Consider the following 24,328-nt stretch of genomic DNA (forward strand, 5'->3'; position numbering starts at 1 on the left):
GAAGAACACTAGACCTTTCTTGTTCTCTGATCAAGGTAGGTGAGTATTTGTGGGTGGGGGGAGGATAGTGCCAAGTGATTGATGGCGGGTGGATGCTCAGTGAGGGGAAGGGATCTGGGGATGTTAGAACAAATAGATCTCAGAAATTCTGTCCTCTGGCCAGCTGTGTGTGTGTGTGTGTGTGTACACACTGAGGGTAGATGTTTGTGGTTAAGTGCAGGGTAAACATGCATGTACCCAGGTATGTGTGGTTGTGCGTAAGGGCCCCAAAGCAGGGCTGCAGGGATAAGCCAAGTGGGGAGGTGATAAGGCAGGGACAGCCTTGGGTACAAATATGTGACTGGATGGGGATGAGGGGCTGGGGTGCCACCGTGAAAGATGACGAAGACCCCTCCAGTGTCCTGCCTTCCCCGCCCCTGCTCCAAACTTTAGGACCCTAGCCATAAAATCACACTCCCCCCATAAGCCCCTGCTGCCAGTCCCCCTCAGCAGCATCATGGCCCCACCTGCTGTGCCGAAAGCAACAGAAACGACTTTGCTCCAGAGGGTGGGTTATAGGGAGCCCAGAGTGTGCCCCAGCTGGCCGTCTGGGAGCTGTGGAGCCCCCGTCAGGGGATGGCTCATCCACGCAGACCACCAGCCAGTCCTGGACGCCCCTTCCCTGACTCGCCATGTCCTGGCAGTCCTGCTGCTGCTTCCTCTGTGCTATTCAGCCTTCTCCAGCCCCACCCCCAGCTCACAGAGTGTTTCAGCTCGCTGCTCTCCTTGCTGCGAGGCTTACAGGATCTCAGTTCCCGGACCAGGGATTGAACGGGGGCCACGGCAGTGAAAGCCTGGTATTCTAACAACTAGGCCACCAGGGAACTCCCTCCTTGCCTCCACTTCTCTTCCCCCCTGATCTTGCCGTCACACAGTCCTGGAGTGGCCACCTGCAGATCTGACCAGGTCATCTTCCAGGGCCTGAGCATCACTGCGGCCTGGCCTGGGCCCCAGCGCACCTGCAGCCTTGTCTCGCCCCTCCCCCACAATACAGCCTGGGAGCCCCATGGAGGATTTCCAGAAAGATGCCACATTTCCTCACCTTTGGGCCTTCTGTGTGACTTCCCCCAGCCCCAGGCCCAGCCTCCCTCCTTTAACCCCAAAGGCTGAGCTAATGCTTCCCCCACAAGGCTCACCTCCAGCATAGCTCTGCCTGCTTCACTGTCCGGTGCCCCTGGGGATGGCCGGTCTCCCCAGGGCAGATACTGTGGCTTGTTCACTGGATAAGTACCCTGTGAATGCTCATTACTTCTCTACTTCCCAAGCCTCACCTCGTCCAGGGCCCTCTTCAGCTCCAGTTCTGGTTCCGATTTCAGCTCCAGCAGCAGGCCAGCCCAGGGCTCTTTCCTGGTTCCGGGCAGGAGCCCCAGGTGCAGACCCTCTTCCCAAGCCAAACTGGTCACCTCTTGGTCTCCTACCTGGACGCCTGAACTCCTATTCTGGCTGCTGTGTGTGGGAACTCAGAGTCCTCTGGCCCCTTCTGGAAGAAGCAGATAAGCTTCCAATAACCACTGCCCTCCACTGGGGCTCCTGAAAAGGTATAGGTGACCTCCATGGAGTTGGCCAGAGAGGGGCCACACTCAGGCCTGCAAAGGGAGAGGTTTCCTCATGCCGGGGCAGCCTGCTCATTGGGTTCCACCCATTGCTGGAACATTCTTCCACATTCACCTGGTATCTTGGTAGGTGTGTGTGGGTGAGGACCCACGTGTGTGAGGTGTGTAGGCATGTAGCAGGTGGGAGCTGTAGGAGGGCTGTAGGAAGGGACAGGTGTACTCCACTGAGGACTTGACAGTCTCCCAAACAAGGCCCCTTCAGAGGAGTGCTAGCTGCTAGTCAGGACGGGGAGGGCCAGCACCTGCAGGCTCGAGCACCTCACCCCCGCTCAGCCCCTTTTCTCTGTCGATCAGGGGAAGACGAAAGACCTGGATGGACCACGACTTTGCGATGCAGCCTCACGGAGCCCCAGGCGCTGGAACCTCCTTCTCCCACAGCCACCTACTGGGGCGCCCTGCCCGCCCCTCAAAGCTCCCTGGAGGGGTGTCGCCTCTCATCCCTGTTCTCAAGAAGACCATCCATCTGGATGCTTTCCCCCAGAGCCACATCCCACAGGCTTCCGGCCGACCAGGCCTTGGAGCTAGGGCGTGGAGTGTGCCCCCACAGGAGACTGGCAAGAGCCTGGCACCCAGGAAGCTCAGCTCCATCTCCCTAACAGTCCGCCAGCACAGCCAGGCATGGCGCTTGGGCCCCCTGCCTTCTCACTGGGAACAGGTGTCTACCCCGGGCAGGGAGGCTGCCACCCACAGAGGAGGGAGGCTGCCTTCTCCTGACTCACCACCTGTGACCCTAGTGCCAGGGGACAGGGTCCACTCCGAGGGCCCAGGTCACCCAGTTCTGGCCAAGCCCAGCAGGGTGCCTGCGGTGGAGAAGCCCCTGGTGAGCTCATGCCTGACCCTGCCTTTCCAATCCCGGTTAGCTCAGGGTCCACCAGGTCCTGCAGGGCCAGGCTTGGTGGGTCAGAGGCACCCTGTCCCAATGACCGCCCATGTGCCTACCAGAGCTTCTCCAGGAAGAGGCAAGCCCCGGCCCAGGGGTATTCAGAGACCCCGGCTGCATCTCCAAAGGGCCATCCCTGCCACGGGGCCTGCAACGGCCATGCATTTGGCTGCCCTGGATACAACGAGGCCAGGCACATCCGGACATTTATCCACGATGGCCACCAATAGGCCTGGCTTGGCTGTCCACTTGGCTACACCAAACACGTCTAGACTGGACACAAGCACTGAGTTCCCTCCTCTGGATAGCAAACTGGGCTCTGCCATGGACTTGGCTAAAGCAGGCACAACCAAGCCACGCGCGGTCACGGACGCGGTGACCCCAGACCCAGAAAAGCTGGGCAAAGCCATAGCTACAGCAGGCACAGCCAAGCCAGATACAACCACGGAGGGTACAGCCAGGGAAGTGGCAGCACGAGATCCAGGCAAGCTGGACACAGCCCTCGTGTTGGCCGGGGCGAACAGAACCAAGCTGGACATGACTACGGATTCTCTTGTGTTGGATACAAGCAGGCTGGGCACAGCCATGCATTCAGTTGTGCCGGTCACCCCAGACCCAGTCACTGGTGAGACCACACTGGACAGTGTCATTAAGCTGACGAGATCAGACACTGTCACCTACCCATCAATGCCAAGCAGAAGCACAGGTGCAGCCCTGGACCATGCTGCGGCAGATGCTGCCACGGACTGGGTCACACAGCTCACCATGCTGGACCCGGCCAGAGAAACCAAGGGTAAATGCCACGAGCTGGGCCGGGGATGCGCTGGACTGCTGGGGTGTATGAGCCTGGAGCTGGATTGCGCTTGATAGATAGATAGATCTATCTATAGATAGATAGATAGATCTGGGGGACTTTAAAGTCAGAGTTGAATGAGCTGGGAGAAAAGGGAATGGGGTTGAGTGGCAGGACACAGGGGGTGCACCCTGAACTGGGTCCCACTCTGCCAGTCAGAGGTCAGGTTGAGGGAAGCCATCAGAAGGGGGTTTACAGGGGTAATTTGTGGGAGAGCAATTATGCTGAGTCTGTCCTTTAGCATCTTCCATGATTGTTTCTTTGTTCCCTGAAGAGCTGAAATAATTAGGTGATCTATAGGTGAGTCCAGCTTGAAAAGCAAACCACCTACACGAAAACATAGACCAGCACTTCAGTAAGTGGTGATTTGTCTAACAGTCGACACTGCCAGGCTCCTCTAGATGTGAATAGTGATCTCACCCGAGACCTTCTAAATCATCCCCAGTCGGCCTTTCAGGAAGATGGTTGTTGCTTAAAAGGTGCCTCACCTGGAATTTTCTCGGTCCCTTACCCCCAGCCCTTTAGTCCTGAAAGGTGAGTTGGGGACTTGTAGGTTGGAAGTCCTACATAGAAGAAAAAACAGGTCAACACAAGGGCTTAGAAGTTCATTTGGTCTTAGAGAGGCTGTGACACGCCTAAAGTCGCACAGCTGTTGATGGCAGTAAGCCGATGGGAACCCAGATCTTGGAATTCTACTTTGGGCAGTCTCATTCCCAACATTTCAAAGGCGCAGAGATTCTGGGTCTGGCAGATGCTTGGAAGGTATCCAGTCCAGTGGCTTAATTGGCGTTGGGGGTTGTCAGCCCCCTTCTCATTGCCCTCTGCACACTCGGCCTGGGGGAGCCCACCCAGGCTCTGGTCTTCCCTCCTCCCTATGGGACCTCAGCTCTCCCTCCATCTTCAGCCCAGCCCTCTCTCTCAAAATGCAGGTGTAGACACCCAGTGGCCTGCCAGACCCCTCTACCCAGACAACTCCCGGGCATGTCTAGAGGCAGCCCCTTTCTTCCTGACTTCTGCCCTCCCTGATCTCACTCCCTCAGCTGCAGGCACCATACCAGAAACCTGGGTATCCTCGTCTTCCTCATCTTTCTCTCTCCTTCATCCCACCCAGTCTAATTCCAACTCTGTTGATCAATCTCCTCAGTCCTTGGCTGTCTGTCCCCTCCTCTCCATCCCTCTGTCCCTGTGAGGCCACCCCCTGCCCCTCCACACAGCTGCCACAGGGACTCGTATATTTCATGGCAGCACTTCCTGCTTAACAGCTGTTGGTGACCCGCTGTTACCTTCTTTGATAAGTCCAGCTCCTTAGCCTGGCTTCCAAGGCTTTGGACTTCTCCAGCCTCTTAACTCTATATCCCTGACTGGACTTTTCCCTGCTTTGGTGCACCCGGGAGCTCTGCTGTCCCCAGCACCATGCAGCTCTCGCCTCTGGGTCTCTCCATAGACTGCTTTCCCTTCTTCCCTCGCACCTATATTTGCCTTTCCATCTTGGCCCTCACCAAGGGCCCTCACACCTGCACCCACAGTACCCGGTGGGTGCCCACCACCCTGCACTCACAGTACCCTGTGCATACCCCACCCCCTCCGTCAGGACAGGCCAGCTTTCTGTCTTGACCCACCAGATCCAGAGCTCTTTGAGGACAGAAATGGTGACCCTCATTCCTGTCCCCTCAAGGCCTGGCAATATGCTGTCCATTCAAGTTGACTGAATGCAAGGATGATTTTTCTGAAGGGTAAATTGAGGCTCAGGAAAGTTCCTGACTAGCTCAAGGTCACAGGGCTCATCATCCCAGAGGCAGGCCTGGAACCCGGGCTCCTGAATCAGTCAGGGTTCTACAGGCACCCGCGTCTGGGCAGAACCGCGTTGCACCAGCCCAGCATCCCAGCCACCGCGTGATTCTCGCGCGCGCACCGCCTCCCGCAGCTCCCACAGGTCCCCTGCGCTCCCCGCCCCGCCCCGGCCTAGAGGGTAACAGGCCGGGAGCAGGATCGAGGGGGAGGGACCGGGACTGGGATGCGGGAACCATGCCCCACCCGGAACCTCGAGCCTGCAGGCACAGCGCCCCCGCGCGCCTCCCCGGCGGCCCGCAACCGGCCCTGGGTACCCGCTCCCGTGTGCGGGCGGGAGGGGAGCCGGTGCGGGCGAGGACGCCGACGGAGGGGGAAGGGAGGGCCCTCGGCGGGGCGGGCGGGTCACGTGGTGCGGGTGGCAGCGGCGGCGGCGGCGGCGGCGCGGCGGCGGCATCGGTGCAAGCGGGCAGGGGCAGCGCTGCGCCGAGCCTGACGAATCGAAGTCCCGGGCTGGCGCGGCAGCGCGGGGCGCGGGGACGGCGCTGCCGGGCCGCGGGCCGGGCGGGTGGGCGGAGAACGCAGAGGGGCGAGGCCCGGCTGCAGGGTCTGCTCGGCCCAGAAGGAGCCCGCGTCCAGCTCAGCCTTGCAGCCCCGCGCCCTGAGCATCTTCCCGGAGGAACGGAGACAAAGGAGGATTCATGTCCAAAGGTAGGAAGGCCGGCGGCGCCACCGGCGCGCGCCGAGAGGAGGCTGCGGCCCCCAAAGCCCGGCTGGAGATGCTACCCGGGGAGGGTTGATGCGCTGAGGAACCCATGCGCGGTGACATACGCACGGACACACGCACACACGGTGGCACACATCCCAAGATGTACAAGCCCGGAGAAATGCACATATGGAAACGCGGAGAGATACAGAGAGCCCCGAAGAAGCGAGGAGGCACCCAGATGCGCACAGAAAGCTCCACACTGGAGCACACCAAGAAGTGCACACACATGCACACCACGCACAGGTATCAGGACCACCTACAGCCAGACAAGAGACCTGTGCGCTGACACGTAGACCCCTTCCCCCACACATAGGCGCACACTGAGATGGGCACCAGCTGGTGGTCTCCAAGGGAACTCGTTGGCCTCCAGAGGACTGGGATGGAGGCAGGGGTATCCCAGGGCCCTTTGCTTCTGTGAATGGGAAAGTACTAAGGTATCTTTTGTGATTCCTTTTCTGAGAGCCGGGGGCTGGAGCTGGGGTGGACTGGAATTGCCTCTGCGGGTGGGGGCGCTGTTTTGAAGGCGGCTGGGGGCTGAGGAAGACCTGCAGCTCCCCATGGAAGAGCCTCCCCACCCCCTGGATCCCCCCTAAGCCAGGGAGGAAGGTGCTATTCTGGAAAGGTCCCCTCCCCCTGCTGCCACCTTCCCAACAGAGGGGTGGGGTCCCTGGGCCAGACAAAGACAAAGCCATTCATTTGCCTGTAAAAGAAAGCACCAGGGTCCTTGCTTGGCACGGGGTTGGGGGGAGGTGCTGTTTCTGTGGGGACTAAGCTAGAGCTGAGTGGGGTGGACAGTCTCTTCCTGGAGCACTGATGGGCAGGTGGCTCCCTGCAGGAGGTGCTGCAGACAGATCCCCTCCTCTCCAGGGGCCCCGAGAGAGCTGGGAGTTTAGGAGGAGCCCCCAGAACCACTTAGGCAGGATGGCATATTTGAGCTACATCCTGCCGTGACCCCATCCTGAGCACTTGCCCACCCTTGGGGAGCACCCCCTCCAATCCCTGTTGCAGGGGAAGGAGAAAGTCTCGTAACAGAGTCTACCTCCGTGACTGTGGCCCACACAAGAGCCATCTGCTGGGTGGAGGTCAGCTGCTCTGCCAAGGGAGCAGCATCTGAGGGAAGAGAAAAGTGATGGCTCTGAAGTAACATCTGCCTTGCGGTGAGGCTTGCATTCATTCATTCATTCATTCATTCATTGCTGAGTGTCTTGTTATACTAGGTTCATTGGGGCACAGAAATCAATAAGACGTGGCTCCTGCCCTGAAGAAGGGTGGGAACTGGCATATGTTCAGTGCCAGGTCATTGATGTCCGTGCTTTTGTATAAGCTTCATAGCAACCCAGCAAGGTAGGTACTGTACCTGTTTTCCTGAGGAGAACACTGAGGCTCACAGGGGTCATCCAGCTGGGAGTCAAGTATGGGCCATCTGGAGTGGGCATGGCGGGACCCGGGGAGCTGTAAGGGCAGAGGATGGAGCTACAGAATTCAGCTCCAGAGCTGCATTTGTCCTGTGCCCTGGAGGGCTTTATGCACTTGTCAGGCACCCTCACCAAACAGTGGGCCCTTGGGGGCAAGGACCTTGTCTGGGGTCCAAAAGTGTCCTTGGCATTTAGTCTAAAGTTTGGCTGGAGTAGGCTCCCATTTGACAGCCTGTGGGAAGGCCTGGATGGGAGGGATGGGATGGAGTGAGTGAGTGAATGAATGTGATGACTAGGAAGTTAGTCGGGGGCTGAGGCAGCACAGAAGAGAGGCATCCACACGAGACGGGAAAGCAGAAGGTTTCCTGAGGGGTAGCCCTTGGGCTGAATGGTGAAAAAAGAGGACGAGTTAGCCAGGGGCTGGAGTGGGCGAAGGGTCTTCCAGCAAAGGCTGTGACACAGTGACCCACCACAGGTTTGCAGTAATTGTGGCTGATGGGTGGTTGTAATTGCCATGCGGTTGGGAGGGGCAGCTTGCCAGCAGGAGCTCTATGGGTGCTCATAGGTGCTTGATAGAAGAATGAAGGTGAGATCTGCTCCCGTTCTGGACCTGCAGCAGGCCTGCTGTAACCCCTAGAAGTTGCCTGGGAATCTGGTAGGCCGCCCCCTTCTTGTAACCAAGGTCTGTCTTTTTGGGAATGATCTTTGAAGATGCTGCAGTTGACGGACCAGGGCTGAGCAGGCCATGGTGAGGACACACACTTTATAAAAATACTTACAAAAACTCCCATAAATAAATACTAGACTCACTTTCCAGGTCTGTAAAATGAGGTAAGACCCTGCCTGCCCGACACACACATACACACCGATGGATCTATCTCACAACACAGGTTGTGGAGACCAAATGGGCTGGCTGTAGAGGCATGAGGGAGATGAGCAGCTGGGCAGGGAAAATGGGGCATTGGCCCCCAGTGCAGGTGTGCTGAGTTGGGTCCGGGAGCCACGTGCAGAGTGGATGTGATGGCCAGGCTGCTGAGAGTCAGCTGCTGCAGGGCTGAGCCAATCTTGCTGCCTTCTGGGGCCGCCTGGCTGGCAACAGCTTCCTAGGAAGCAGGAGGGAGCCACGCCAGGCCCTGGGGAGGTCCTGAGACTTTGTCAGATTTGGCTGTGCCTGGGAGTGACAAGGAAAGAATGGTTTCCAATTGAGAGAGAGAGAGAGAGAGAGTCTTGCCAGGACCAGTGGAAGGACCAGGTGGTAGGGGTACAGGAACAGACTCCTGGCTGGGTTTGGGGGTGGGGGAGGGAGGTACTCCTGTCCCCTCACCCTCTTTCCCATCTGCTGCTCCATCAGTTCTCTCTGTGAGCCTGAGACTCTGCAGGGTGGTAACCGTGAACCGTAGGATTCTAGAATGGCAGAGCTGGAAGAGGGCCTTTGGAGAGCATGGAGTCCAGTAACTGTGCTGTGTAATTAGTATCTGGGGCACCTCCCTCTAACGAGTGCTTGCACATGCACCACTTCATTTCCCCTCCTGACAGGCTGTGAAGTTGAAAGGGACAGGAGCAACAGGGTCTGGAACAGTGAGGCGCTGTGCAGGCGCTTCTAGGCATATACCTCGTGTGCAGTGCTCAACTACAGCCTTACTCACAATCCTAACCGGTTTACAGAGTACAGAGGAGGAAGCAGGCGCGTGGGAAGGGGGGGTGGTTTGCCCAAGTCCACAAAGCTGGCAAGCAGCAGAGCCAGGCTCTTTCCACATCACCACACACCCCCGTTTTACGGGGAGGGAAATGGAGTTGCTGTATCCTGAAACCCACCCTGGTGGACAGTGGCCTGATGAGGAAACACACAGATTTCTCTTGTATGTGAATATACCCATGATCTGCCAGACACAGAGGGATGTTTGCCTTTCTCCACTGGGGAAGGGCTGTGATTTCAGCCTCGCCTTTCTTTCGCTACCCACCATCCCAAGAACACGTTGTGTCATGTCATCTTAGGTCAGTGATGACCCCTACTTGGGTCTCATCCTCTCCCCAGCAGTCAAAAGGGGAGACTTATTCCCCCTCAGACTCAAAACTAAGGCTCGGAGGGTGTCTGGGGGCACCTCAGGGCACAGACCTCCTTACTTTGCAGCAGTGCTTGTGGAACAGAGGGGACACGGAGGCTGGGAGACGGGAGTGGTGCTCACTCTGCAGAGATGGGGTAGCCCTATATGTGCTTCCTCTTTTTTTTTTAAAAAAATATTTATTTATATATTTCCTTGGCTGCCAGGTCTTAGTTGCGGTGTGTGGGATCTTTAGTTGTGGCATGTGAACACTTAGTTGTGGCGTGTGGGATCTAGTTTCCTGACCAGGGATCGAACCTGGGACCCCTGCAATGGGAGCACAGAGTCTTAGCCACTGGACCACCAGGGAAGTCTCCCCATGTGCTTCTAAAAGACAAGCAACTGGATCAGTGACAGGCAGTCAACAGATGTTAGGTCCAGTATCCTAAAAGGTCTTTGCTGTTTTTCTGGGGGAGGCAGGAACTCAGGTCAGAATAACCCCAGACATCTCTCAGATCAGTGGTTCTCAGCTGGGGCACTGTTGTCCCCAGGAGACATTTGTCACTGTCCGGAAATATTTTTGGTCATTAAACTGGGGGGGCTACTCCCTGCATCTAGTAGAGGCCAGGGATGTCACTAAACATCGTACAATGCACAGGACAGCTCCCTGCAATAATCATCTGGCCTAAAATGTCAATAGTGCCAAGGTGGAGAAACCCCTGGGTTAGAGACACAGATGTGGTTCTTAGGAGCAGCGAGGTGCATATGAAAGTGCCCCAGCAACTGGAGGGTCTGGGTCCTGGTCCAGATTTTGCATCTGACTTGCTGTGTTCTTGGCAAGCCCCTCCCCCCCAGGCATCAGTCTCCTCATCTGTGAGATGAGAGACCTGTACTGGATGACATGTAAGGTCCCTTCCAGGCCCAACCCTGTATGATTCTGTATCCAGAGAATAAGACTGTGCCTTCCACGTGACCTCTGCTTTCCTCTAGCCCACCCCTCCCACCTTGGCTTTTCAGGGCTCCCGGAGACCAGGACGGACGCAGCCATGTCAGAGCTGGTGCCTGAGCCCAGGCCTAAGCCGGCAGTGCCCATGAAGCCCGTCAGCATCAACCCCAACCTGCTGGGCTACATTGGCATCGACACCATCATCGAGCAGATGCGCAAGAAGACCATGAAGACTGGTTTCGACTTCAACATCATGGTCGTTGGTATGGAGGCCGTGGGTTCCCTGGAGGCCCTGGTGGCAGGCAGCACCCAGGATCCCGATTCTTTCTCGAGGATGGCCTCAGCCCTGGCTTCTCTAGAATGAGCTCTTTCTCGGAGGAAAGATCTCACTGTGCAGATCACAAAGGCCTGAGCCCTTTCTCCCCACAGGCTGGCTGATCCAAGGGTGGGAGCTGTGGGTGGGTGGTCATTGTGGCCCCACCAACACCTGGCTGTGCTCAAGTTGCCGTCGTGTGTGTGGCACACGGTGGGGCATCACCAGTGTCCTCCCCTAACTTCAGGAGCTGGGGGAGGATCGGATGAAAGGTGGTCTTCTTTCTGATCTTTTGTGTGCTTTCAAGCTTAGAGAGAATTTCCAGGACACTGGTCACTAAGTAGGGTCACTGGGTCACAGAATGTAAGAGCAGAGGGGGGCCTTTGCCTGACCTCAGTGAGATATTCTCTCTGTTGCTGAAACTGGTATCTGGGCATCATCCTTCTTTCCTCCTCCTTTATCCCCCAATCCAGTCAATCATCAAATACGGTCAATTTTACCTGGTAAATGTCTCTCAAGTCTGTCCACCTCTCTCCATCTCCACTGCTACCACCCTAGGCCGAGTGGATCTCTCCCCTGGATTACCAGGGCCACCTGACTCAGTGCTGCTTAAACATAAGGAGCTAGGCCAGAGTGTAAATCGTCTGGAAAGTCTTGCTGTAAAAAACATCGGCTAAACTAAACATTGTGCTTGGTGACATAAGTTGATTTACTTTCTGGTGCGAACTTCTTTTTCTCCCGATTCTCTGTCTCCTGTCTCCTTCAATCCATTATCCACCAGTGACTGAATAATTTTTCCAACCTGCAAAACTCAAGTCACACACCCTCCTTAAAATCTTTCTTAAGTTTACGGGTTTAAATTCCTAGCCTGGCCTGGCACTACCTCTCCGCTGCTCTCTTACCACTTCCCCTGTAGCATTCGATTCCTCGCTTACAGGGAACAGTTCTCCTGGACTTAACATGCTCTTTCCTACATCTTAGCCTTTGTGTATGCTGTTCGCTCTCTCTAGAACCTGCCCTCCCAGCTTCTCATGGGTCATTTGAAGTCATGCTTAGGTTTTAGCTTAGTTATTCCTTCTTCGTAGAAGTCCTCCTTGATCCCAGAGAGACTGGATTAGGTTCCCTTTGGCATTGTCCGCTTATGTTTTGTCTCCCTCACACCCAATGGCTCCTTGAGGGTGAGGATGATGTCTTGTTCACCACTCTACCGCCAGTTCTAGCAAGGTGGGCCGCTTCTCTCCCCGGCAGTGCCTGTGGCATTCGTCACGGGTCAGTCACTGCGCGCAGTCAGTACCGAGCCCAGAGGTAGCCTTTTAAACATATTAGGCACGTGGCTACTGCCAGTTGATCAGTTGGATTGAGAAATGGACCTTATTTGCCATCCCTGGTCTCATCCAGTTCCCTCCCTCCCCACCGTCCTATCAGTAAAGAGAAACTAAGGCCCAGAGGAGCAAACATGGCTGGTCCAAGGCTTCAGGGAAGAAGCACAGTTGAGTCTAGAACCTTAGGCTCCAGCCCCCTGCCGGGCCCATTTCCTAATATATGACAGGAATGCTCTAGACCAGCACACCTCAGACTTTATTGCCCATTTGATTCATCTGAAGTCCTGTTAAAATGCAGATTCTGATTCATAGGGCTGGGGTGGGGCCTGGGGTACCGTATTTCCTACAAGCACCCAGGTGATGCCAAGTGCCACTCATTAGTTGCCAGCCTTGCCGGTGTGATTCTGGTGCGTGTTTGAGAAACACTGCTCAGACCAGTGGTTTTCAAATATTTTTTAGTGTGGAGCTCTCCCTTGGAATGAAATCTTCTGCTGAACTGCAGTGTCAGTATGTAAAGTAATTCTGTCTTTACTTTTAGTATGATTAAATATTAAAAACTTAGGTCAAGCAAAAACCAAACCAAACCGAAAACCACTACATGAGACAAATGCAGAGGTTGTTCCTTTCCCAGTGGTCCTGGGGCTCCAGAAGGAGAGAATGTGGAATCCAACTAACATTCCCTCAGGTCCTTCACCAGTAAGTAGGAAACCGTTCCCACTCACCTGCTCTCCCTACTCAGCCCCTTGCCTCCCCAGTGAGCCGTCAGTCAAGGGCCTGGATCACAGCTCTAGAATTCTGTAAGCTCAGGGGAGAGATACTAGGCTCGGCGGGTGGGCATGGGGTCTCCCTGCCTTCTCATCCTCCTCCTGTCTTGCTGCAGGTCAGAGTGGACTGGGCAAGTCAACACTAGTCAACACCCTCTTCAAATCCCAAGTGAGCCGCAAGGCCTCCAGCTGGAACCGGGAAGAGAAGATTCCCAAGACAGTGGAGATCAAAGCTATCGGGCACGGTGAGGACCAGGCAGGGACCCCGATGGGCATTGTTCAGAGGAGCCTCTGGCAGAAAAGGGAAAGAATGGGGCTTCTTGGAGAATGAGACAGATGAAAGGCAACCTCAAGACAGAATAGAATTAAACCCTAAACACGAGGGAGCCAACTCCTTAGACTGTAAGTCCAGGAAAGGGGGTGAGGGAATTAGAAAGGAATGAAGTAGGATTTGAGCTGGATGACAAAGGCTGGGTGGATTTAGACAGGCAGAAGGGGTAAGGAGGGCATTTCAGGCACAGGGAACAGCATGGACAAAGGTGTTGAAGACCCTGAACTCGACTTTTCCAATAATCAGTCCTGCAGAAGGAAGGAGCCCAGCTCCCCCCGGGCTGGTAGGGGCACCTGGTGTCAGCTGGAGGAGTGATCTCCCTGGTGCCTTTTTTTAAGAAATTTATTTATTTATTTATTTATTTTTGGCTGCGTTGGGTCTTCGTTGCTGCACACGGGCTTTCTGTAGTTGTGGCGAGCGGGGGCTACTCTTCGTTGCGGTGCGCAGGCTTCTTGTGGTGGCCTCTCTTGTTGCAGAGCACGGGCTCTAAGCACGCGGGCTTCAGTAGTTGTGGCATGTGGGCTCAGTAGTTGTGACGCACGGGCTTAGTTGCTCTGCGGCATCCTGGTGCCTTTTCTGTTCACTCCTCAGTGATAGAGGAAGGCGGTGTCAAAATGAAGCTGACTGTCATCGACACGCCAGGCTTTGGAGACCAGATCAACAATGAAAACTGGTATGTCTGCCTGTGAAATTTCCACCCTAAAGACTCTGCAAGGCAGATACTGAATGTGGCGCAGATTCATTCACACTGAGAGCCGTCTGCGCCCTCCCTGCTGAGGGGTTAAGTGGGAAGGCTTGCTGAAAGAGCGGAGGGGCTTTGTCAGGAGGTGAGGGAAGAGGTCCTCATGGGGCCCAGGCATGGGGATGGAAGGGGACAGTGCAGAGGGAATGTCAGCTGAGGGATTGCCTGGAGATGGGAGTGGATCTGCCATAATAGGCAGGAGAGGCAGAGCAAGGGGAACTGGGGTGCAAATCCAGGCTGACCTGAAGGCTATGGCAGGGAGCTTGACCTGAGAGCCAGATGTTGTAGCCCTGGACAAAGAGAGGATGGGTGGAAAACAGGAGGAAGGGGAGTTTCCATGGAGAACCTTTGCCTCTGGGAATCCACAGAGCAAAGCTGCAGTCAGCGTCCAGCCAAGAAGGGGTGAAATACACTGCCCAGGCATAAACGGAAGGGTTGACTGTGAAAAAAAAGCACGACGTAAGAGCTGTGAGTTGGGTTTCATTCACTGTCTCACTGAGGACTGTAGCCCGGGAGACAGATGGTTCTGAGGACCTGTTCTGAAGAGGTGGGCGAGAGGCAATATATGTGTGATTTCTGGCTGGGGGATACGGAGAGTCAAGCAAACAGCTCAGCAAAAGGCTCGTCACGAGGATCAGATATCTCAGTTAAGATTTTAGTGTTTTTCTAAGTAGGGGAAGGTGCAAGGATTTGGGTCCATAAAATTTTTTTTTTTCTGAAATAGACCTATCTGAGGGCCTGTTTTCCCAAAGTGCAGAGAAGCCTTATCCTGTTATTTGTCCTGAATTCCTTTCAGGGTATATTGTAGGTCAGCGACTGCAGTGACTAATGACTTAATCCTTGTAGAACCAGATGGCAAGTGACATTCCCCACTTTACAGAAGGTTCCAGGCAGAAGTTTGCTCCCAGACAGGGATGGTGACAGTTGTGCCTCTGTGAGGGAGCTGGGGTCTGCCCCAGACAGACAGGACCACTCAGCAGCACACCTAGGAACTGGCTGTATTGATCTTAGAGAAGTGGCTGGTTGCCTTCTTTTCTGGCTATACACACACTTCTGGACAGAGAAGGGTTATTATTCATTGTTATCAATGAATTGTTGCCATGACTGAGTACTTTCTACGTGCCATTGCTCTGCTAAGTACTATACCTGTTCTTTCTGATTCTTCTATGAATCTCTCCAGGCACCTATTGTTACTCTCTTTTTACTTATGAGAAAACAGCTTCAGAGAGGGGCAGAGATTTCCCCAGAGCTGCCCAGCTAATAAGTAATGGATGTGGGGAAAGTGTGCGCTGCTGTCGGGAGTGGGATGGGGTTCTGCAGGGTCCCTTAGCCCAGTCAGAGAGCTAGGTCCCCAGGGGAGCTCTGCCCTTGATCACAGGGAAAGCCATCCATGGGAGGCCGAGGGATAATAGTCAGCAGGTAACCTAGACCCACCAGGGGAGGTAGGAAATGAGATGGATGTGAGGGGACTGCTACCTGACCATGTCTAAGGTGAGCTCCCAGGTCCTGTCCTTCTGGGACATCCATCTGCTTTCTTCCCACCCCCCAGCTGGGAGCCCATTGAGAAATACATCAATGAACAATATGAGAAATTCCTGAAGGAGGAGGTGAACATAGCCAGGAAGAAACGCATCCCTGACACTCGTGTCCACTGCTGCCTCTACTTCATCTCCCCGACGGGACACTCGTATGTACCAGTCCCACCCCCATTGCTGGGCCTGGCTTTAGTTTGCATCATCTGTGCCCAACCTGTAGTGGGTAACCGTTACCTGGACTCAGCTGGGGAGGGCCAGATGGGCCCCAGTGTAATCACAGTCCGGTGACTCCCCAGAGTTTCTTGCCAGGAGCGTGAAGCTGACCGTCAGCCCCTACGCCGCCCATTGGTGTTCTGGCACCGTAGCACGACTGTGCCAGCACACAGAAGTTGGCTTATGTGCCCCAGATGCTCCTCATTTGTTCAAGAGATACCTGCTTTGCACAAGCCTGGGGTCAGGGGCAGTAAGAAGGGTGAAATGGGGAGGGGCTGGGCTACTGGATTGGGGCTGGTGTTTGCGGGGGGAGGTACCCAGCTGTAGGCATTTGGAGGGCGGCCAGCCCAGCATGAGGAGCCAGGTGTCTAGAGATGAAGACTGGCAATAAGCAGGGCATGCTGGGAAGTCTGGTTGTTGAGTATCAGGCGGGGCTCCATGCTAGGGAGTACCAGGAGAGAACGGAGCAATCCAGGTAGGCGAGCAGAGGGCGGGGGTCTCGTGATTTCTCACTAAGCCCAGCTTAGTTCAGCTCTTGAGAAGATGGCACAAGCAAGGCAGGCCCCCAGTGTTGGAGGAATCAGATATTCAGCAGGTTTTCAATGGAGGAGCTCAGGAACTCAACAAAAAGTTTGCGTTATCCCTCCCTAGAACCTGGACCCAAGGTCAGAGCAAGCCAGCAGATGGCCTGACTGAATGAGTCCCCTAGACTGCAAACTAGAGCCAGATGGGGGCCCCAGAGTCCAGAGGAAGCTGGCCCCGCAGATGGGGGAGGGGTCAGGCCCCCAGATGGAGCCCTGCAGGACTAACTGGGGGCTGGGAGGAGACCTGTCAAAAAGTGCTGTCTTGTAGGCAGAATAGACACACACATGTAACCGTGACACAAGGACGTTTGGGTAGGGACAGCAGTCCACAGCTGTCCCCAGGAGAAAGAAATCTCAGGTCAGAAAAGATGTCATGAAGGCGTGGTTTGAGTGGGGCTTAAAGAGGCAGGATTTGCATGGGAACCGAGGAGGAGAAAGAGAGGTGGTGGACCGTGTGTGGGTGGAGAGTCGGGGTCTCCTCTGCACATTGAGATGGTGGATGTGTGTCGGATAGGAAAGGGAGCAGCCTCTTGGCCTCAGCCAGTTCCCAGCCCAGTCCTCCTGTCGCAAGGGTGCCCCTGAAATGGTGGCAGTGGCTGAGTGGGGGAGGGCACGGTGGCTCTGACACCCCACCTTCTCTGGGCCCCAGCTTGCGACCTCTCGATCTGGAGTTCATGAAACACCTCAGCAAAGTTGTGAACATCATCCCTGTCATTGCTAAGGCTGACACCATGACCCTGGAGGAGAAGTCTGAATTCAAGCAAAGGGTGAGAAGGCCCCCTCCTCCTTTTCCTGTCTCCATCCTTGCCTTCCCCTCTTCTGGTCCAAGCCCTCTCCTATCCTTCATTATTATATCCACCCTCTACCCCGCTTCCCACCCAGCCCCTACTCAACCATTAAAGAGGCTGGACTGGTGGTATCTGGGGACCAACCGTGAAGAGAAGTTAGTGCAGCTCCAGCCTTCTTGCTGCCCTCCAAACTTACCTGCAAAGACCTCTGAACACACAAATCACCATGAGCATGAGAAACCACTCCTCACTGTTAGGCTGCTTGAAGGACTAATTAACCAACTGCCTGCTAGTCCTTATTGTTATTTTCCATAAGCTCTATCCTGTGTCGGACACACAGGCGACGGGGTTGGGGAGACGCAGAAGAAGTATGAAGACAGTTGCTGCCTTTAAGAAACTTACAATCAAGTAGATTACTGAAAAGATGCTGGGTGGCTTCCTGGAGGAGGAGACTTAAGCCGAGCTTTGAAAGAGGATAAACAGAGAGGCTGGGGGTGGGGGCGATGTACCTCTCTTCCCTGCAAACAGGAATATAACAAGTATGGCATGAGCACTGCCCATGTGGAATCTGTTCCCAGCTGTACTGCTTGTCTGAATCCTAATCTTACCCTAAGGTGAACAAGCTAGACCCCCAGACTCTTCCTCATTGCAGGCTGGGGTGGGCTATGGTAATTGTAGGGTTGGGGCTCCCATATGTTCAGGATCCTCCTGCTGCCCAGGGCCTCAGGGTTCAGAGATAACTGGATTATCAAAGACTGCATTCGTCCCTCCGACTTCAGCATGCACACACTTGCACACGCATGCACACGCACCCGTAGCCCTCTCTCCCCTTACCATTGCTTCTCCTCCCCACCTCTAGGTTCGAAAGGAGCTTGAAGTAAATGGCATTGAATTCTACCCCCAGAAGGAATTTGATGAGGATTTGGAGGACAAGACAGAGAATGACAAAATCCGGGTAGGTGCCCTGGGACTCTGTTCATCACACGGATGCCCGCCTCAGTCCCCCTGGGATGTGGGTCACGTGCCACCTCTGCTTTGCAACCTGCTCTTCCCTTTCCATACTCCCTGCCCCACCTTGCCTGACCCAGACCAGAAGTGTCAGGGGAGAGGTTGAGGACTTGGGGCGCTGGACAGGACTGTGAACCCTGCACCCAGGAAGCCAGTGCTCCGTCCATCCCCAGACCACGCGAAAGCCTCTCGTTCCCCCACAGGGCCAAGTGAAACCAAGGTATGGGGTGATGGAAGGGCACAGGCAGGAAAAGCTTCAGCCTGGGGTCCAAAGTATCTATACTCTACCAGAGCTCTGCTTGCCGGTTTCCCCTTCTATAAAATTCAGAGGCTTATAGGCTCTTTTTTTTTTCCCTAGAAGAACCCTTAAAAATATTAAATGTCAGACAGACTCCAATATGTAAAACACAAAAACAGAGCTGCTTTGGCTAAGTGACACAGGCACAGCCCTACCTTCTGAGCAGCCCCTGGGGTATTCCCTGGGAATTTTTTTTTTTTCTGGCTGCATTGGGTCTTCGTTGCTGCACGTGGGCTTTCTCTAGTTGTGGCGAGCGGGGACTACTCTTTGTTGCGGTGCGCGGGCTTCTCATTGTGGTGGCTTCTCTTGTTGCAGAGCACGGGCTCTAGGCGCACGGGCTTCAGTAGTTGTGGTGCGCGGGCTCTAGTGGCACACGGGCTTAGTTGCTCTGTGGCATGTGGGATCCTTCCGGACCAGTGATCAAACCCGTGTCCCCTGCATTGGCAGTCGGATTCTTAACCACTGCGCCACCAGGGAAGTCCCTCTCCTGGGAATCTTAAGGTTTCATGAAACCTGGCTTGGAAACCACTGACCTATGTGATTTCTAAGATCCCTCTCAATTCTAAACTTCTACTATTCCATGATTCTACATCAGAATCCTGAGTTCTGGTCTGAGCTTTTCCATTAACCACTGTAACCTGGGACCAATCACTCATTTGCTTTGGTCTTGAGTCTCCTTCATCCAGTGTGGTAACCTGGTAGAAGCCCCTTACCTGATGTAGTTGAGACAGGTAGTTGGTCAGTTAATTGAAAAAATCAATTGAAGTGAAGAAGTTATTTTAAAAATGAAACATATTTATCTTAAATGTTTATAGAAAGTGTTTTAATACATTCATTAAACATTCTTTTCATAGAGAGACAAGGCCTCTTCTTTGAAGGTAAGTCCACTCTGAATGCAAAAGCAGCTCACCTTTATCAAGTCTTTCTGAAACATTCAACTTAATTTTCAGAGAAACAACTCTCCACACTGATATGTCCTCAGCTTATATAACAGTTAATTTATCCAATTGCAACAACAAGTACACACCAGGCAAAAAGATTTGGGAACAGATACCTGGTGGAGCAGAGGGGCCTACGCACATCAGAGAGCAGCCTTTGAGCTCTGGAAGCTCAGCGGGTGTGGGCCTCTGCCAGTGGGGGAGACAGTGTAAAGCTTCAGTTACTTTGGCAGTCAGTCGTGTAGGTGTCGTTTAAGAGGTCTGTCTTTCCTGGCTATCTCACAGGGTTGTTGCAAATCAAACCAAACCTGATAAAGCGCTGAGGAGCGTGAAGCGTTCTCCAATTGTAGGGAAGCTGACTTACTGAGGTTAACCTGCTAGGCACGGGGAGCAATCGGGATTGGACCCAGGCCTTCGGACTCCCAGTCCAGTGCTCTTTTTAAGAGACAAGAGCCTTGCCCTTGCCATCAATGGGATCACTGAATGAGCTTCAGAAATGTGCAGTTCAAGGCTAGAGGCCCGGGACCATACTCCATCCTGCCCTTGGAGGCCCAGATGGTAGGAGGATGACATGCACGTGTGTCTGGTTTGTCAGCAGGAGAGCATGCCTTTCGCTGTGGTGGGAAGTGACAAGGAGTACCAAGTGAATGGCAAGCGGGTCCTCGGCAGAAAAACTCCCTGGGGGATCATTGAAGGTAATTCAGTGCATCTTCTTGAAGAACTGGCCGCTGGTCAGTTTTGCTTATTTATTAAGCATCTATAGGTCAAGGCACAGTCCTAGGATGTAAGATATAAAATGAATGTCAGCCAGACCCTGCCGTAAGGGGCTTACAGTCTAATTGGGAAGATGAGGCTCACAGGCAGGAAGCAATAAAAGATGGATTCAGCACCTGACCGGGAGGCACTAGCTCGAGGGTCAAAGGAGTTCAGAACATGGAGAGATTATAAGGATCGGAATAACCAGGGAAAGGTTTTCACATGAAAGGAGGCATGATCTGAAAAACTCTTGAAGGGTTGTTCAGATGTTGCCATTTTCATTTTATTAGGAACGGTGTGACCTTGAGAAGGTCACAATGATTCTGAAAGTTCTCAGAGAATCACTTCAGTTGATCACATTCATTATGATACCCCTCGGAGGGGAGCAGGGTAGGCGTGGCCGTTCTCAGAACATCCGTCCTGAGGCACTTGAGTCTCAGACAGGTTAAGTGTCCTGTCCAAGATGACATGACTTGTTAGTGGTGAACCTTGGATTTTAGACCCAGATACTTTGATTCCAAAACCAGGTTCATCCCATTATATCGTGTTGTCTCTCATTTTTCTATGACCCTTTGTGGGGATTTTTTAAAAAGTAGCTTTTTCTCATCATCTGCCTTGAATCATGAGAATATCTGCCCTACCCATTAGATTGTGAGACAAGAGCGTTTGTGGCTTAATCCTCTTCTGCTTCCACAGTCTTTGGCAAGTGATTTGCAAATCGTAGGCACTCAGTCTATGTTGAATTAAATTTATCAAAAGCCATCGTGACCTTTTTAAGATGGCGTCGTTACTTTCTATGTGTGTTACTGTCCTCCAATCAGATTATAAGCTCCCCAAAGATAGGAATTGTGTCTTAGGCCTTTGACAGGTTTCTTAGACTCCCTGTGTATTAGTTTCCTTTTCTATAAAATGGGCGATATAATAGTGCTTATTCCACAGAGTCTAGAGTAGTATTGCGCCCCTGTAGCTACTTAATGAATACTTGTTCACTGAAGTGCCAAGATGAGCACACCTCTGAAAGGGTGACCATAGCCTGACCCGTGGCTCCCTCCTAAAGGCCTCCATGACCTGAACAGAAATTCACCGGCTGGTGTTGCAGCATTAGTGAAATGACCACCTGTTTTTTTTGTTGTTGTTGTTCACAGTGGAAAACCTCAACCACTGTGAGTTTGCCCTGCTTCGAGACTTTGTCATCAGGTAAGATGCACCCCTCCCATCAGATGGCAGGTTTAATTATTTGGGGTCTGGAGGCCGTCTGTTCAGATCGACTTCCTCAGTCCCCAGGTCTCTCTGACAGAGCTTTCTGCTCCAGTCCCAGCTCGCGTCTCAAAGGAAAAGGGGCTCAAGAGGTATCATGGGCTCTCTGGAGTGGGTCCAGGCCATGGACGCGATGTGTGGACCTCAGACGTGGGTCCCCTCTTCCTCCTGCCGCCGCTAATCACATCCCTCTCTCTTCTCACCCTGTGTCCTTCAGGACCCACCTCCAGGACCTCAAGGAAGTGACACACAACATCCACTATGAGACCTACAGGGCCAAGCGGCTCAATGACAATGGAGGCCTCCCCCCGGTGAGCGTGGACACAGAGGAAAGCCACGACAGTAACCCATGACGACCCTTTCTCTGTATCATCACACATACCCACTTCTCCATGCACACACATCCCCAAGCCACCACCAACCACCTTCTTCCTTTCTCTCCTGTCCCACAGGCCTATCTGGTAATTGTGGAGCATCTTGTCTACAGTGTGTGTGTGTGTGTGTGTGTGTGTGTGTGTGTGTGTGTGTGAGAGAGAGAGAGAGAGTGTGTGTGTGAGATTGTGTGTGTGTATGTGTGTGCGCCTGTGCAGGGATGAGGTATTTTTACTGCCCTCCCTGGAAAGTCCCTTGTAAGTTTGGTTCCTCCATGGCTGTCCATTATCTGTCTCTTTTCCTTGTGTCCCAGAACAAAGCCGTGTGCCTCACTCAAGTTCTGGGGGAGGTTTCATTTAAAAATGATGGGAGCAGGTGAGCCACAGGTAATGCTTTCTTACCTCTGAAACCCACCTGCAAACAGGGACTGCAGAGATTCTCCAAGGACAGTCTGTGGAGCTAGACCTGGGAGGGGATGGGGAGTTGATGACTTAACCCTCTCTGTAAGTCCGGGTTGGTCTGGGGTAAGGCTAGGACTATTTGGGAAAAGAAAGGTCAGGGGAGAGCAGAGAAGTAGCCCAGAGCTGGGCTCCTGCAGAAAGAAGTAGTACCTAGAAGTGGAGGAGAGAGCTCCACCCTTTGGTCCCTGTCGCGTTCACTGTCCGAAAGCTACTACCTGTCACCACCAAAGACTGCTTGCTTTCCACACTCCCCTTGCCTCGCTCCCCTCGGCTTCCACTTTCTCTCTTTTCCCCCCTTTCCCTCCTTCCTTCATTCTACCCCCTCTGACTTTTCACTTCTTTTTACCCTAATCCACTTTAGCTTCATTTCTATATTTAGGATTTATGCCCAGTCTACTTCCCAAAATGACTTTAGGCCACTTAAAATAAAATCGCTTAAATCACAGGACAGTACAAACTGAGATTTCAAGAGAAATTGGATTTATAGAGAGGCATGGGAAAGAAAGTTTCTGCGGTCGAGCGCTGAAAATGGCCCCAAGCTTGTGGGCAGCCCAGCCAAGGAGGAGACACAGCGAGTTATGCGGTGCCCACTGGTTAAAGAAGCACATGTGCTGGTCAAGTGAGACAACCTGTTTTAGGCATTAAGTTCTAGAAGAACTGAGTCTAAAGTATCAAGAACAATATACAGTATTTGTCTTTCTTGGTAGTTTGGCAATTTTAAACCACACCTCCCTTCTCTCCTTCAGGATTCTTCCTCCTTAAAGCTGGCTTCTGTTTCTCTCTTCTTCTTGTGTATACTTGACCCCCCCGCCCTTTACTTCTCTTCTATTCTCTCTCTGTCTCACTGTCTCTCTCATGTTGAAGCTAATTGCATTTTTGTCTGTCTTTCTCTGCTTTTCCCCAGTTCCTCTTCCTGACCCCTGTAGACATTCCCAGTGATAGCCACAATCATACATGTAGCCTTTTCTTGCCTTTCCCTTCAGCCCTGTATTTATTAATGCATATATTTCCCCTGTTGTTTTACAAACAAGTTACTCTTTCTCCTATAGTCTGTAAGGTGGCTGAAATTTGGGGCTGGGGAAACAGTTTAGCCTTAGGCAAGGGAAAACAAGTGATACAGTTTACAGTAACTTCTTAACCTTCTGTTCCATCTCCTGGTCTAACCCTAGGTGTTTTACTGGTCCCCTGCAGATCCCAGCGTTGATAGTCCCTTATCACTCAGGTGCTAGGAGAATACATAGACTTAAGACCAAGATTCAGTGGACCAGGAGAAAGAGGCAGGTGATCTGTTGCCAGTGGCCCAAAACTCATGGTCACAGTCTTTCCTGGAAGCACCTTACCAATCCAACCCACATCTTCCCTCACCCACAAAGTTATTCGAGGCAGGATAGAAGAGCGGCAGGGTCAGAGCCCAGAGGTTGCTACATTTCAACAGAAGAGGGATCCCTGGCTTATATGGAAATGTGGGACTAGACACCTTGGCCTAGCGGGGAAGGTCTAGGGGTGGGGGGGGGCATTGGAGAGGCTGAGTAGGAGACTGATGCTTGGCGCCCCTAAATCATGATCTCAGCCTCCCTGGAGAAGCTGTTTTATATGTCTGCTGCCAGCTGCTGGTCTCCACACCCTCAACCGTTCTCAACCCCCCCGCAGGGAGAAGGCCTCCTGGGCATTGTCCTTCCACCTGTGCCAGCCACCCCCTGTCCCACTGCAGAATGAAGGCCATTTCAAGCGCCGCTCCTCCCTCCATTCCTCTCAGCTGTTATTGCTGCAGGGCCGTGCCCTTTTTAGTGCTGTGTGTGTCCAGCCAACACCACGGCCCCTCTCAGCCCTCAGCCGGTGGGAGGGGCCGGCTGCCCCTTTAGGACAGTTGCTTCTTCCATTCATCCAAACCACCCCTCTCCTCCCAGTGGAATGGAGTTCTCGCCAGCACTGCCCTCCTCCATCATCTGTGTCAGCTGGTCCTAGCCCATCTGTAGGGTGAAAGAGCTCACCAAGAGCTCCTTCTGCCCTTGCAAACCCATCCCGGCTACTTGTAACCATCTCCAAGGGAAATGGCATTGTTCCCTGTCCATTCATCTGCATGAGCTACTCTTGGCTTCCTTAGAGGGTCAAGAAAGCAACTTTTCTGCTTGTTGGATTTGTTGACGTCAGCTGTGTGAGCCCCAAGGTGGGACGAGGGTGCCTCCTTCATTGCTCAAAGCTTATTTATAAGGGTGGGTCACTACAGATCTGGGGGAGCAAGGGCTAGGATCACTTTTTAAAAAAAATCACTGCTTGTGGCTGGCCCGGAGGGTAGTCACA

At 53.5% G+C, this 24,328-nt stretch overlaps 1 protein-coding gene across 5 annotated transcripts; it reads left to right on the forward strand.

The window, feature by feature from the left end:
• Positions 1-1,965: 1,965 nt before the first annotated feature.
• On the forward strand, positions 1,966-23,743 carry SEPTIN3 (septin 3; the record flags this gene model as incomplete). Of its 5 annotated transcripts, XM_082849772.1 has the most annotated exons (11): positions 1,966-3,325; positions 10,417-10,608; positions 12,861-12,989; positions 13,667-13,748; positions 15,367-15,504; positions 16,799-16,916; positions 17,797-17,892; positions 19,777-19,876; positions 21,083-21,134; positions 21,412-21,505; positions 23,678-23,743. In XM_082849772.1, the coding sequence occupies 11 exons, from the start codon at positions 1,966-1,968 to the stop codon at positions 23,741-23,743; spliced, it is 2,427 nt and encodes an 808-aa protein (XP_082705898.1). The 5 variants fall into 5 exon arrangements, with proteins under 5 accessions (XP_082705898.1, XP_082705899.1, XP_082705900.1 ...); XM_082849773.1 differs by lacking the exon at positions 12,861-12,989; XM_082849774.1 differs by lacking the exon at positions 10,417-10,608.
• Positions 23,744-24,328: the final 585 nt, after the last annotated feature.

This window comes from Leucopleurus acutus (genome assembly GCF_964270905.1).
Source record: "Leucopleurus acutus genome assembly, chromosome: 11".
In the NCBI taxonomy this organism is placed as follows: domain Eukaryota; kingdom Metazoa; phylum Chordata; class Mammalia; order Artiodactyla; family Delphinidae; genus Leucopleurus; species Leucopleurus acutus.